The sequence below is a fragment of the Salvelinus namaycush genome, chromosome 9 (assembly GCF_016432855.1).
Source record: "Salvelinus namaycush isolate Seneca chromosome 9, SaNama_1.0, whole genome shotgun sequence".
NCBI lineage: Eukaryota > Metazoa > Chordata > Actinopteri > Salmoniformes > Salmonidae > Salvelinus > Salvelinus namaycush.
This window is the reverse complement of record NC_052315.1, coordinates 20,306,836-20,321,303: the sequence shown is the minus strand read 5'-3', so window position 1 is coordinate 20,321,303 and position 14,468 is coordinate 20,306,836. Positions and strand designations below refer to the sequence as shown.

The window sequence follows — 14,468 nt, the reverse complement described above, 5'->3', positions numbered from 1 at the left end:
CTACACAGAGAGAGAGCATATTTTAAAGTCCTCCAGTGCCTGGCTGAGAGTGAGACCCTCCAGATTTTGCCCCTCTGTGTTTGCCACACACAGACTGAAGGAGTGAAAGGCAATATTAAGGAGGTTTTGGCCTGGCCCCTCAGGTCACTCCAACTACTTTAAACCCAGCCACAGACAATGGCCACAACCAGCACACAATACCCGGGTCCAGACAACAAGCAAATCAAGTGTCCAGCACATAAAAGATTTATTGCATCAGCCAACAATGGGCGCCCACAAAGCTCCCCATGAGCCATCTTTTAAGGGCCTGCGTCAGGGTGAACTCTGCTGGGTCACTTTGCTTTTTGTGGGCCTCTCCACCACCTAAAGTCTGCAGCTATTAAAATTCTAATGAAATGGAGAACATTTAAAAGCGGCTTATAAAATGCAGTGCTCTCCAGTTTCAAAATGTATCTCCGACAGTGCAGCAAACTAAAAAGCAATTATTTCTTCCTCTGTTCTTCCGCAGTCTTGGGTGTGAACACTCCAGAAAGGAGAGTAAAAACCTCAGGAGGCGATGGCTAGCTGGAACACATTTTAGCTTAATTAAATAAAGAATGTCAATGACTCTCAAGACTCACATCTTCTCGCTAAACCCGCAGTCAAGAATCGTGACTAAGTATAATTTGCTGTTAGCGCAGCTATTACGGCTGTGACACAGAGTGAACTACAAAACAGAGCAGGTCATACTGGGGGTAAGTGTGAGGGGAACCCCAGTAACAATTAGACTGTGATTAGTATAGTAAAGTATAGTGTAGAGTAGTGTAGTGAAGTATAGTAAAGTGAAGTATAGTAAAGTGCAGTGTAGTGTAGTATAACGCAGGCAAGACTAAATACATGTTGTTCTCTAGTTCTCACAAGAATGTTTCAGATGGACTACATATTTATTCATTGGATGGTTCTCCCTTTGATCGGGACACCACCTACAAATATCTGGGCATTTGGATTGACAAAGACTTCATGTTTAAAGTTAAAAAGCTAAGATTTAAATCGGGCTTCGTTTTTAGAAATAGACCTTGCCTTTACCTAAATAGCAGGAAGCAGATTGTACCGTCAACTTTCCTGACAGTTCTTGATTATGGTGACACCATTTACCAGATTGCAGCAGCCACTACTCTTAGACCTTTGGATGCCGTCTACCATAGTGCTATTCGTTTTATCTCTCTCAACAGTTTCAATACTCAACGCTGCATCCTGTATCAAAAGGTTGGCTGGTCCTTGTTAAAGTCCAGTAGATCAATTCATTATTCCCTTTATGTTTACAAAGCCCTGCTACACAAGCTTCAAACTTACTTAACTTCGTTGCTAACATATAAAAGAATGAGCTACCAAACCTGCTCACAGGATTGGTTAACTCTTGAGGTCCCTCTGGTCTTGACCAATTTAGGTAAATCCTCCTTTAGTTTTAGTGCCCCCCACTGTTGAAATAACCTACACAATTCCTGCCGCTATAGTAGTTTAGGACTCGGCGTGTTGAATGAATTCATTGAGGATTGCAGATTTTTCTATTGATTGTAGTGGTTTATTTGCTAAAATTGTGGTGTTGTGGTTGTGCCTTGTGGTTATTTTTATTTGTCTTGTTTTAATTGTAATATAAATTGTTCTTCCTGTTCTGAGTAAATGTTTGTAATTAGGGCACCATTCGGAACGAGACCCTGGTCTCAATTGGGCTACCCTGAATAAATAAAAGTGAATACAAAAATAGTATAGTGTAGTGTGTAGTGTAGTGTAGTGTAGTGTAGTGTAGCATAGCGTAGTATAAGAGGGTTTCCAAAACTCGATTTCCCAAACTCACCCCGCTGATTCAAATTATCAAAGCTTGATGATGAGTTGGTTATTTGAATCAGCTGTATAGTGCTAGGGCAAAAAACTAAATGTGCACCTGGGGGGTTTGGGGGCAGGACCGAGTTTGGAAAACCCTCTAGTATAGTGTAATACAGTATAGTACAGTATAGGACAGGATTCAGACTATGATTAGTACAGGGGCAGACTGTGGTAGAAAGGTCTGTTACCTGAAGCTGAGCAGGGTTGTGTGGGTTCACTGGCAGGACTCTCTCTCCTCTTCCTGTCCTGTCTGTAGACGAGGTGAGGTTTGTTGTGCTCCTCGTCGTACTCCTCCCCCTCCTCCGCCTTCATCAGGGGCTCTAAGAAGTATTCACCATGCTGGGTGGTAAAAGTTCCCATCTGGCGGAGAAAGGGTAGATTGAGAGAGAAGAGTTGGTTAGAGGAGGTCTGTTAAGTGTGTATGGCAGCTATACATATGTAGGATCTTCATTAGAGCCAGTCTGCTACAGCAGGAAAATAATCCTGCAGAAACAGGAAATGTGAATTATTATGTGAATTATAATTAATGGACATTTTTTGTAGGAGTTAATACATTTTTCATTGGGAGAAATCAAGTCTGACATTTTAAAGTGGAAATTACAAACTTTAGAAGCCTTTTTCAACATCAAATACACTACAAGTTTGCATGTCCTGCTGTGCAGGAAAATTCTCAACAACAAAATTGTGATCAAATTAAGATCTTACATCTGTAGCATGATAGGACTGGTGTCTAGAGAACTCCTTTGAGTAGTCCCTACCAGTCAGCAAGTGCATGTCCTGTATTATCCCAGACATAGATCTAGAGACAACTCAATTCCTTGTGCTAATTATTACATTTGTTCATTCAGGACATAACGGTTATTGGCACCATGTATCAGTGATTGATGTGAGTGATGTACCTAGCTGTTATAGCATGTGTGCTGTTTCTCTGAGTAAATGTTGAGTACTAGTGAAGTACACAGTGTACTATGCATCATTAGTTCCATGACTAGTCCAAAGAACACAAGAATAACGCAAAAAGAAAATCTAAAAAATACAGTCTTCTTTAGCTGGTGGAAATGGGAACACCTTGGAAAATAGGCAAACAGAAAAAAACTACTTAGAAAGGTATCTGTCAATCCCCATTTATCACACTGGTAATCCCTCTTACTACAGATGTTTGATCTTAATTTGACCAGACTTGTAGTCGCAGTAACACGATCTTGCCGTGGCAGTATTTGAATGTCCGATCATGTTGCCGCGGTATATGGATAGGCCATCATGTAATATCCTATGTTTCTCAGAGTCGTGGCTGAACGAGGACAGGGATAATATACTGTACATGTAGCTGTTTTTTCTATGCATCGGCAGGACAGAACGGCAGCTTCGGGTAAGCTAAAGGGGGGATGTGTGTGTCTCTTTGTTAACAACAGCTAGTGCGTGATCTCTAATATTAAGGAGGTCTCAAGGTTCTGCTCGCCTGAGTTAGAATACCTCATGATAAGCTGTAGACCAAACTATTTACCTGTTTACCACCACAAACCGATGTTGGCACTAAGACCGCACTCAACAAGCTGTATAGGGCCATAAATAAACAAGAAAATGCTTATCCAGAGGCGGAGCTCCTTGTGGCCGTTGATTTTAATGCAGGGAAACTGAAATACGTTTTACCTCATTTCTACCAGCATGTCACCTGTGCAACTAGATGCGAAAAAACTCTCGATCACATTTACTCCACACACAGAAATGCATACAAAGCTCTCCCTTGCTCTCCATTTGGCAAATCTGACAATAACTCTATACTCCTGATTCCTGCTTACAAGCAAGAAACTCAAACAGTAAGTCCCATAGACGCGCCCAATATGGAAGTGGTCCGATGAAGCAGATGCTAAGCTACAGGACTGTTTTGCTAGCACAACCTGGAATATGCTACATACGATGGCATTGAGGAGTTTAACACATCAGTCACCAGCTCCATTATTAAGTGCATGATTGACGTCGTCCCCACAGTGACCGTATGTACATAAGCCATGGATTACAGGAAGCATCCACACTGAGCTAAAGGCTGGAGCTGCCGCTTTCAAGGAGCGGGATACTAATCCGGACGCTTATAAGAAATCCCGCTACGATCTCCGACGAGCCATCAAACAGGCAAAGTGTCAATACAGGACTAAGCTTGGATCCTACTATACCGGCTCTGATGCTAGTCTGATGTGGCAGGGCTTGCAAACTATCATGGATTACAAAGGGAAACCCAGCCGAGAACTGCCCAGAGATGCAAGCCTACCAGACCAGCTAAATGCCTTCTACACTCGCTTCGAGGTAAGCAGCACTGAACCATGCATGAGAACACCAGCTGTTCTGGACGACTGTGTGATCACGCTCTCCGTAGCCGTTGTGAGTAAGACTTTTAAACAGGTTAACATTCACAAGGCTGCAGGGCCATACGAATTACCAGGACGCGTACTCAGAACATGCGCTGACCAGCTGGCAAGTGTCGTCACTGACATTTTCAACCTCTCACTGACCCTGTCTGTAATACCTACATGTATCAAGTAGACCACCATAGTCCATGTGCCCAAAAACACCAAGGTAACCTGTCTAAATGACTATCGCCCCGTAGCACTCACACCTGTAGTAATGAAATGCTGGCCTCCCGAGTGGCTCAGTGGTATAAGGCTGTGCCACCAGAGATCCGGGTTCGAGTCCAGGCTCTGTCGCAGCCGGCGCGATTGGGAGACCCGTGGGGCGGCGCACAATTGGCCCAGCGTCGTCCGGGTTAGGGGAGGGTTTGGCCGGCAGGGATGTTCTTGTCCCATCGCGCACAAGCGACTCCTGTGGCGGGCCGGTCGCAATGCACACTGACACGGTCGCCAGGTGTATGGTGTTTCCTCCGACACATCGGTGCGGCTGGCTTCCGGCGTTGTGTCAAGAAGCAGTGCGGCTTGGCTGGGTTATGTTTCGGAGGACGTGCGGCTCTCGACCTTCACCGCTCCCAAGTCCGTACGGGAGTTGCAGCGATGTAACAAGACTGTAACTACCAGTTGGATACCATGAAAATTGGGAAATTTGTTTTTACAAAAAAAAATAAAAAAATAAAAAGCGAAATGCTTTGAAAGGCTGGTCATGGCTCACATCAACACCATCACCCCAGACACCCTGCACGCACTCCAATATGCATACCGCGCCAACAGATCTACAGATGATGCAATCTCTATTGCACTCCACACTGCCCTTTCCCACTAGGACAAAAGGAACACCTACGAGAGAATGCTGTTCATTGACTACAGCTATGTGTTCAACACCTAATTGCCCTCAAAGCTCATCACTAAGCTAAGGACCATGGGACTGAACACCTCCCTCTGCAATTGGATCCTGAACGTCCTGATGGGCCGCCCCCAGGTGGTGAGGGTAGGCAACAAGATATCCGCTGACCCTGAACACAGGAGCCCCTCAGGGATACTCCCTGTTCACCCATTACTGCATGGCCACGCATTACTCCAATACCATAATTAAGTTTGCTGACGACATGACAGTGGTAGGCCTGATCACCAACGATGATGACACAGCCTATAGGGAGGAGGCCAAAGACCTAGCAGTGTGGTGCCAGGACAGCAACCTCTCCCTCAACGTCGGCAAGACAAAGGAGCTGATCGTGGACTACAGGAAACGAAGGCCGAGAACATCCCCATTCACATCGACAGGCCTGTAGTGGGACGGGTCGAGAGCTTCAAGTTCCTCTGTGTCCACATCACTCAGGATCTATCATGGTCCACACACACCAACACAGTCGTGAAGAGGACACGACATCGCCTCTTACACCTCAGGATGCTGAAAAGATTTGGCATGGGCCCTCAGATACTCAAATACTTATACTGCTGCAACATTAAGAGCATCTTGACTGGCTGCATCACCACTTGGTATGGCTACTGCTTGGCATCCGACCGCATAGCGCTACAGTGGGTAGTGCGTACGGCCCAGTACATCACTGGGGCCGAGCTCCCTGCCACCCAGGATCTCTATACCAGGCAGTGTCAGGAAGGCCCAAATGTTTTTCAAAGACTCCAGCCACCCAAGTCATAGAGTGTTCTCTCTGCTACCGCACAGCAAGTGGTAACGATGCACCAAGTCTGGAACCAACAGGACTCTGAACAGCTTCTACCCCCAAGCCATAAGACTACTAAATAGTTAGTCCGGGTAGCTATTTGGTTAACTATTTAACTATCTGCATTGACCCTTTTCGCACAAACTTTTTTTGACTCATCACATATGCTGCTGCAACTGTTTATTATCTATCTTGTTGCCTAGTCACTTTATTCCTAGCTATATGTACATCTCTACTTAAATTACCTCGCACCCCTGCACATTGACTTGGTACTGGCACCCCATGTATATAACCAAGTTATCATTACTCATTGTGTATTTATTATTACTTTTATTATTACATGTTATTACTTTTTGATTATTTTTCTATTTTCTTTTTTCTGCATTGTTGGGAAGGGTTCGTAAGTAAGCATTTCAATGTTAGTCAACACCTGTTGTTTACGAAGCATGTGGCAAATAAAATTATTTTATTTGAATGCAAATTCCATAATTTGCATTCTGGAATGCCTGAAGAATTATTTAATTCTTTGAGTTGAGGACATTGTGTAATAAAGGGTCAGATGACAGCATCATCCTCAGGAAATCCGATGAGAAAAAATGGGCTTGATTGACACATATCTAATAGTGTCATTTCATATGACGGGCCTCCCGAGTGGCGCAGCAGTCTAAGGCACTGCATTGCAGTGCTTGAGATGTCACTACAGTTCCGGGTTCGATCCCGGGCTGTGTCGCAGCCGGCCGTGACCGGGAGACCCATGAGGCGGCGCACAATTGGCCCAGCGTTGTTCAGGTTAGGGAAGGGTTTGGCCGGCAGGGATGTCCTTGTCACATCGCGCTCTAGCGACTCCTGTGGCGGGCCGGGCACATGCACGCTTATGCGGTCGCCAGTTGTACGGTGTTTCCTCTGATACATTGGTGCGGCTGGCTTCCGGGTTAAGTGAACAGTGTGTCAAGAAGCGCGGCTTGGCAAGGTTGTGTTTCGGAGGACGCAAGGCTCTCGACCTTTGCCTCTCCCGAGTCCGTATGGGAGTTGCAGTGATGGGACAAGGCTGTAACTACCAATTGGATGTCACGAAATTGGGGAGAAAAAAGCCTAAATAATAATACATTTGTATTTTATTTATTTCATATCACACACCATTAGCATGTCACCTAAATACAGACTGTGGCTTTAAAACTGTTTTTTTTTAAATGGTATTTGAGAGTGCAATACTTTTAATCGTGACAGGATGAGGCGGCTGTCAGAGCAATACAAATATTGATGTGGCAGATGAGGGAGGCCCTCACAAAGCTGCTTAGTTCAACAGCCAGCCACTCGCTGGCTCACTCGTCTGTGAAGACAAAGGTGTTTGTATGGTAATTTCATACGCACACTTTAACAGGATATTGTGCAGTGGAATGTTATCTTTTGGGGGAAATTTCAATGACCATCTCCACAAGTGATCGGTGTTTGACAACGGAAAATATCCAGATAGGAAAATAATATCCATTACAACCAAAATAATAATGTACAGTTCCTCTTTTCGTTCACAATAGATGTTATAAACACTTGAACACACACACCCTTGCATCTTGGAAAGTCTAAGTGTTGCAGACCTAGCTATATGATGAGAGATCAACCTGAACCCAAGTACAATATAATGACTGGGTTGTAATAACATGACACAAAGCAGAGGAAACAAACTTCTGCAAGTTGGCAGACACTCTCTCTCTCTCTCTCTCACTCTCTCGCTTGTTCTCTCTCTCTCTCTCTCTCTCTCTCTCTCTCTCTCTCTCTCTCTCTCTCCTTGTATACTGTGTGTAAACTAAACTACCTTGAGGGCAGGAAGGCAGCCCCACTCTGCTCCTCTGAAGGCAGTACAGTAGACGAATGAATGTGAATGTACTGGCATTGAGCAGTTACACTGTATCATTAAGAGGCATGGTGCTGGCAGTTTGTGCTGGGGGGAAGTGTTTGAGCACAAGGCCATCAAGCAGAAGACATCTTGTAGCAGCCTATCCCATGCAGCAGAACATTATGTTTATGTCAAAGTGCAGACAGGCACTGTCAGCCTGAAGCACTTACTCAGGTACTGTGTACAGTAATGTCAAGGCTAATGTCAGCCTTTCACTCAGGTACTGTACAGTAATGTCAAGGCTAATGTCAGCCTAAGCCTAAGGTATTCACTCAGGTACTGTACAGTAATGCCAAGGACTGAGTGATTACTGAGTTGATGAACTAGACAGAGGCTGGGCACTAGGCACTTCCTACATGTGCTGTGTCCAATAGAGCATGGGGTCAAGACAGTAGTGATGCACAGACAGACAACGACCAATCTAACATTGTACATCTCTGTATGACATTTACCAAATTCTATCAGACCAAATGTGAAAATGAGGTAGTAGTACATTGTCAGAATGAGGAATAGACTTGATTGATTTAATTTATTGGATAATTAAAAGCAGAAGGCTGCTCCAGCCGGAGACAACATTCCATACATAACAAATGATCGAGGATAAAAACACAAAAAAGCCTGGAGGCTTATTTTCATTGTGGTCCTCAAATTTCCATTGTGGTCCTCAATTTCCATTGTGGTTCTCATTTCCATTGTGGTCCTCATTTCCGTTGTGGTCCTCATTTCCATTGTGGTCCTCATTTCCGTTGTGGTCCTCATTTCCATTGTGGTCCTCATTTCCGTTGTGGTCCTCATTTCCGTTGTGGTCCTCATTTCCGATGTGGTACTCATTTCCGTTGTGGTTCTCATTTCCGTTGTGGTACTCATTTCCGTTGTGGTCCTCATTTCCATTGTGGTCCTCAGTCCTTACACCTTCCCATATTCCCACGAAATGTTCCCACATGGCTAAACCCACACCAAGTGTCAAGTCTTTGCTTGCACAAACGAGGAAGCATGGTGTCAGGGGTCTAGTGTTAGTTCCTAGTCACTTGGAAATCTGAAAACGAGGTTCAGATGGACAGACAATGGTTGCTGTCAGGAATGGGTGCTGAAATGGGACTTTGGTGGAGGGGACTCCACAGAGTGCTTCAGGTCAAGGCCATGGTGCAGGGGACTCCACAGAGAGCTTCAGGTCAAGGCCATGGTGCAGGGGACTCCACAGAGAGCTTCAGGTCAAGGCCATGGTGCAGGGGACTCCACAGAGAGCTTCAGTAGAGTTTTTTCTGGATCAAAAAGGAGCTTAGGCTGTGGGCGTGGCAGTGGGGCATATCAATGAGCGTGGTCGGCCTGAAGGCACGGCTAATATTTTTGAGAATATTTTAGAGGCCCCCCGTCTTCAAATCAAATTTTATTTGTCACATACACATGGTTAGCAGATGTTAATGCGAGTGTAGCAAAATGCTTGTGCTTCTAGTTCCGACAATGCAGTAATAACCAACGAGTAATCTAACCTAACAATTTCACAACAACTACCTTATACACACAAGTGTAAAGGGATGAAGAATATGTACATAAAAATATATGAATGAGTGATGGTACAGAACGGCATAGGCAAGGTGCAGTAGATGGTATAGAGTACAGTATATACATATGAGATGAGTAATGTAGGGTATGTAAACATTATATTAAGTGGCATTGTTTAAAGTGGCTAGTGATACATGTATTACATAAAGATGGCAAGATGCAGTAGATGGTATAGAGTACAGTATATACATATGAGATGAGCAATGTAGGGTATGTAAACATTATATTAAGTGGCATTGTTTAAAGTGGCTAGTTAAAAAAAAATTATATACATTTTTCCATTATTAAAGTGGCTGGAGTGGGGTCAGTATGTTGGCAGCAGCCACTCAATGGTGGCTGTTTAACAGTCTGATGGCCTTGAGATAGAAGCTGTTTTTCAGTCTCTCGGTCCCTGCTTTGATGCACCTGTACTGACCTCGCCTTCTGGATGATAGCGGGGTGAACAGGCAGTGGATCGGGTGGTTGTTGTGGCCTTCCTGTGACATCGGGTGGTGTAGGTGTCTTGGAGGGCAGATAGTTTGCCCCCGGTGATGCATTGTGCAGACCTCACTACCCTCTGGAGAGCCTTACGGTTGTGGGCGGAGCAGTTGCCGTACCAGGCGGTGATACAGCCCGACAGGATGCTCTTGATTGTGCATCTGTAAAAGTTTGTGAGTGCTTTTGGTGACAAGCCGAATTTCTTCAGCCTCCTGAGGTTGAAGAGGCGCTGCTGCGCCTTCTTCGCCACGCTGTCTGTGTGGGTGGACCAATTCAGTTTGTCCGTGATGTGTACGCCGAGGAACTTAAAACGTACCCTCTCCACTACTGTCCCGTCGATGTGGATAGGGGGTGCTCCCTCTGCTGTTTCCTGAAGTCCACGATCATCTCCTTTGTTTTGTTGACGTTGATGGTGAGGTTATTTTCCTGACACCACACTCCGAGGGCCCTCACCTCCTCCCTGTAGGCCGTCTCGTCGTTGTTGGTAATCAAGTCTACCACTGTAGTGTCGTCTGCAAACTTGATGATTGAGTTGGAGGCGTGCATGGCCACGCAGTCGTGGGTGAACAGGGAGTACAGGAGAGGGCTCAGAACGCACCCTTGTGGGGCCCCAGTTTTGAGGATCAGCGGGGTGGAGATGTTGTTACCTACCCTCACCACCTGGGGGCGGCCTGTCAGGAAGTCCAGTACCCAGTTGCACAGGGCAGGGTCGAGACCCAGGGTCTCAAGCTTGATGACGAGGGTACTATGGTGGTGCAGAGAACATTTTTCAATTTTATGCCAATTTCCTGCAATTCTACAAATTTCTCCACTGAGCTGAGAGAAGTCTTAGCAGTTTAAAAGCAAATTTCCTACAATTCTATGCAAATTGCCAAGGCTAGTGCTGTGTTTTGCTCAAACATAATAACAAAATGAATACTGCTAAATTCATTGTTTTTGGAATTTTCTATTTCCCCTCACTGTCTAGCTTTTATTTTAGTGATTGTTAGTTCTCAGAGTTTATATTATGAAAAAATATATAGGTACATGATCTTTTCTACACACTTTATAAATGGTTTTAGTCATTTAAGTTTACACTGAAAGCGTTTTTTCCATTCCGAAAATGTACTGTATATATATAAAACAAATTAAGTAACCCCAAAAAGTGCTTAAGCAGCCGGCCCAAGGATTACAATGACAGAAAAATGTTAAGGCCATGGTGGAGGGGACTCCACAGAAAGCTTCAGTTCAAGGCAATGGTGGAGGGAACTCCACAAAGTCCAAGGTGAGGAATCTCTGTCTGTTGGCACACAGCTAGCAAAGACCACTGTCATGCCCTATAGGCTGACTCATCTAATGTGACGTACAGTAAAGACAGTCCATCTCTCAGGTTAAATAGACCGTTAAAGTGTCTAGCATCGGATCTTTACATAGACATCCATCACTTGGCAGTTGACTGTAGAAACAGAGAGAGGGACATATGGGATACATAGGGGGTATTCTGAATGTACCCCCATTATGTTCCTTTAAACAGAGAAAGTCCCAAGGACACACATTTCCCACGGTGTGAGTTGTCCTCTAGATTCCTCTCAGCACCTTCATTGGTAATTATCCACAGCCCAGGATCTTTCTCCCGTTTCCCACAAGTCACAGCACACTGTGAAAAGACACAAGGCCCCTAGCCTCCCCGGAGGGAAGCCATTGGGCACCAGAGACAAGGGAAACTTCCTTCTCAAAATGACTCTTTTGTTTTAGAGGCTTAATCATCCCTTAATGACCTCATCACACCAAAATGTGCTCGTCCAACGAAGCCCCAGCAGCCTCCACTCTCAGAGACTAGGCCAACACGTTTATGACCTAATAGCCTAGAGCCATGGGTGTACTGATGCTCTCTCTGTGCCTATTGTCCTGTCGTTCTCAATGACTGATGATATGACTAACGATTTGCACATTGTTACAACACTGTATATATACATATATACATAATATGACATTTGAAATGTCTTTATTATTGTGGAACTTTTAATTTTAATGTTTACTGTGCTTCTACACCTGCATTGCTTGCTGTTTGGGGTTTTAGGCTGGGTTTCTGTACAGCACTTTGAGATATCAGCTGATCTAAGAAGGGCTATATAAATACATTTGATTTGATTTACTGTTAATTTTTATTGTTTATTTCACTTTTGTATAATATCTACTTCACTTGCTTTGGCAATGTTAACATATGTTTCCCATGCCAATAAAGCGCCTTGAATTGAATTGAATTGACAACATCACAGAGGGTACTAATAAACTTTACAGATGCAAACACATTTGGAAAGGAGCTTGAAGTCATACATTAATGTTTGGAAAAGAGCTTGAATTCATACAGCACATCAAGTTGGGCAGGATGACAATCAAATCTCATAAATATTATATCTTATTTCTTCTTTTTCCAGAAGGTGAGGTACTGTCTGAAGTCATCCATTAAAGATGAAAGTACATAAATAAAAGAGGTAAGAGAAGGGTGTGATTCACTGAAAACACAATCAGTTGATGATGTTTTGTGCTAGTTAAGGTATACAGCCATGCAGAACATCTGATACATGGCCAGTGCCAGTTACCCCAGGCAAAACCCCTTTGAGGTCATACTTTGAAGAACCTCAATTATAAAATATATTTTGATTTGTTTAACACTTTTTGGTTACTACATGATTCCATATGTGTTATTTCTTAGTTTTGATGTCTTCACTATTATTCTACAATGTAGAAAATAGTAAAAATAAAGAAAAACCCTGGAATGAGTAGGTGTGTCCAAACCTTTGACTGGTACTGTATAGTCCAAGAGGCCTAGGCTATGTGTAATTCTGTAATTGGCACAATAAAAAAAAAGCATGTGTGTCCAAGGTGTTTCATAATTTAAAAACCACATGTATGTCACAGATACCCACTTTGTAAACAATATCCAGCAGAGGACATTATGCAAATCGTGTGTAATAGCAGCATCACCCCAGTGGTATTACTGCTGAATAGGCATAAGATGGGATGCTTCCCTGTCCCTGCTCACACTGTGGTCAATGACACATGTCAAGCCACACATGCTCATGTTACACATATGCACTTCACTAGTGTGTTATGGGGGATATGCTTGGAATCCGTTGAAATGGGAATTGCCCGGGAGACTTGTCAGCAATGTCTGATAAAAATGTATCTAAGTTTAGAGTCATACTCACAAGGCCACTGCATAGACTGAAGACAGCGGTAGATTCAATCTTGGCGTTGATGTGTCCGCGGAAAAAGCAGTGACGCATATCGCTGAGGTCTTGTTGGCGGGACTCGGTTGCATTGCTGTGTTCCGCTCCCAAATGTGTCACAGTGTATGTGGGGGCGATAAAACCGGAGTCGGCGGTTAGATTGAGATGAAAGCGTTGTCCGAATGCGTCAATTCTGTAGTGAGCACGTAAACCAGCCGAATAATCTGCATTTACACTTCTCCGTTTCCTTTTGTAGTGCAATTTGTGGGGGAATGATTCTCCGAAATCATTTATCCGCAACGGGGTGATAATTTCATAGGATGACAACTGTTTGATGAAACTTTCTAAAAGACAAGGAAAAGTGCATTAGAGTTTATAACGGTAATAAATGTAGCCAATAGAGATGTCAATGTAACAGTTTTGAACATTCAACTATTTTATATGAGAACATGTAGGCTACAATGTACTGTTACTCTACTGGAATATTTTCTCAGTGCCATTTAGCCTACTAAACATTTTAAACATACTCTCAGAAACTGCATTTTAACCGGGTGGATCCTACCATAAATCAACAAGATATGTAGGCTACCTTGTTTCGGATGCAATCGATATTCCAAGGAGTTGCGGACAAGTGCTGACAGATGACACATTAGTCCAACCAGCCAGATTGCAAACTGCATGATTTCCTCAGCGAAGAAACCACCGGCTCTCGTGTCCAAGGCAGTACTATCCTTCTTAAGCGCCTCTTCTCTCTCCTCCCGGATTCAGCAACAGGTCGTGGGATCTGCGGAGGCTCTCTGCAGCACAAGTCTTGCAAAGTGCATTGGCCTCATCGCATTATTGAATATGCATCCACTATCCTCTGCAAACACGCACTATTTACGATACATTACAGAGTATTTGATGCCTAACGTAAGCTACGTCTATATGGAAAGGAGGGATCAATGCCAACTAAGCTTTTCCTTAGCCATCCATAGAACACCCCTTGAACCCTAAAGGCTCGCCAACATCAGAAACAAGACCCGCCCCTAAGCCGGAGAGCCAATGGTGAGTGTGCCTCGACCACCACACAATTTGGAGCAGTCTGTAGCCTACTCTTTGTGAGTTGCCTATGCTATGGTAAAAGAGAACTGCAATAGTGATAATGCATTTATAAAACCTGCCTGTATGTCTTATTATCATCTCAAAATGAACCAGTCAGTTGGCATTTTGATACTTAGAGAGACATTACATACTCTATTATAAATCAAATCAAATCAAATTTGTCACATGCTCCGAATACAACAGGTAGACCTTACAGTGAAATGCTTACTTACAAGCACTTAACCATCAATGCTTCAAGAAGTTTTAAGAAAGAAAGTGTTAAGTAAAAAAT

At 43.9% G+C, this 14,468-nt stretch overlaps 1 protein-coding gene across 1 annotated transcript in view; it reads right to left on the bottom strand.

Annotated features, from left to right (window-relative positions):
• LOC120053189 (A disintegrin and metalloproteinase with thrombospondin motifs 20-like) overlaps window positions 1–14,033 on the bottom strand; it is a 147,730-nt gene extending 133,697 nt beyond the window's left edge. Inside the window, exons 1-3 of the mRNA XM_039000350.1 lie at window positions 13,683–14,033; window positions 13,073–13,437; window positions 2,052–2,223 (exon numbers count right to left, since the gene is read on the bottom strand). Of these exons, the coding sequence (XP_038856278.1) occupies window positions 2,052–2,223; window positions 13,073–13,437; window positions 13,683–13,773 (628 nt within the window). The 5' untranslated portion in view covers window positions 13,774–14,033. The remainder of the gene's footprint in view (window positions 1–2,051; window positions 2,224–13,072; window positions 13,438–13,682) is intronic.
• Window positions 14,034–14,468: the final 435 nt, after the last annotated feature.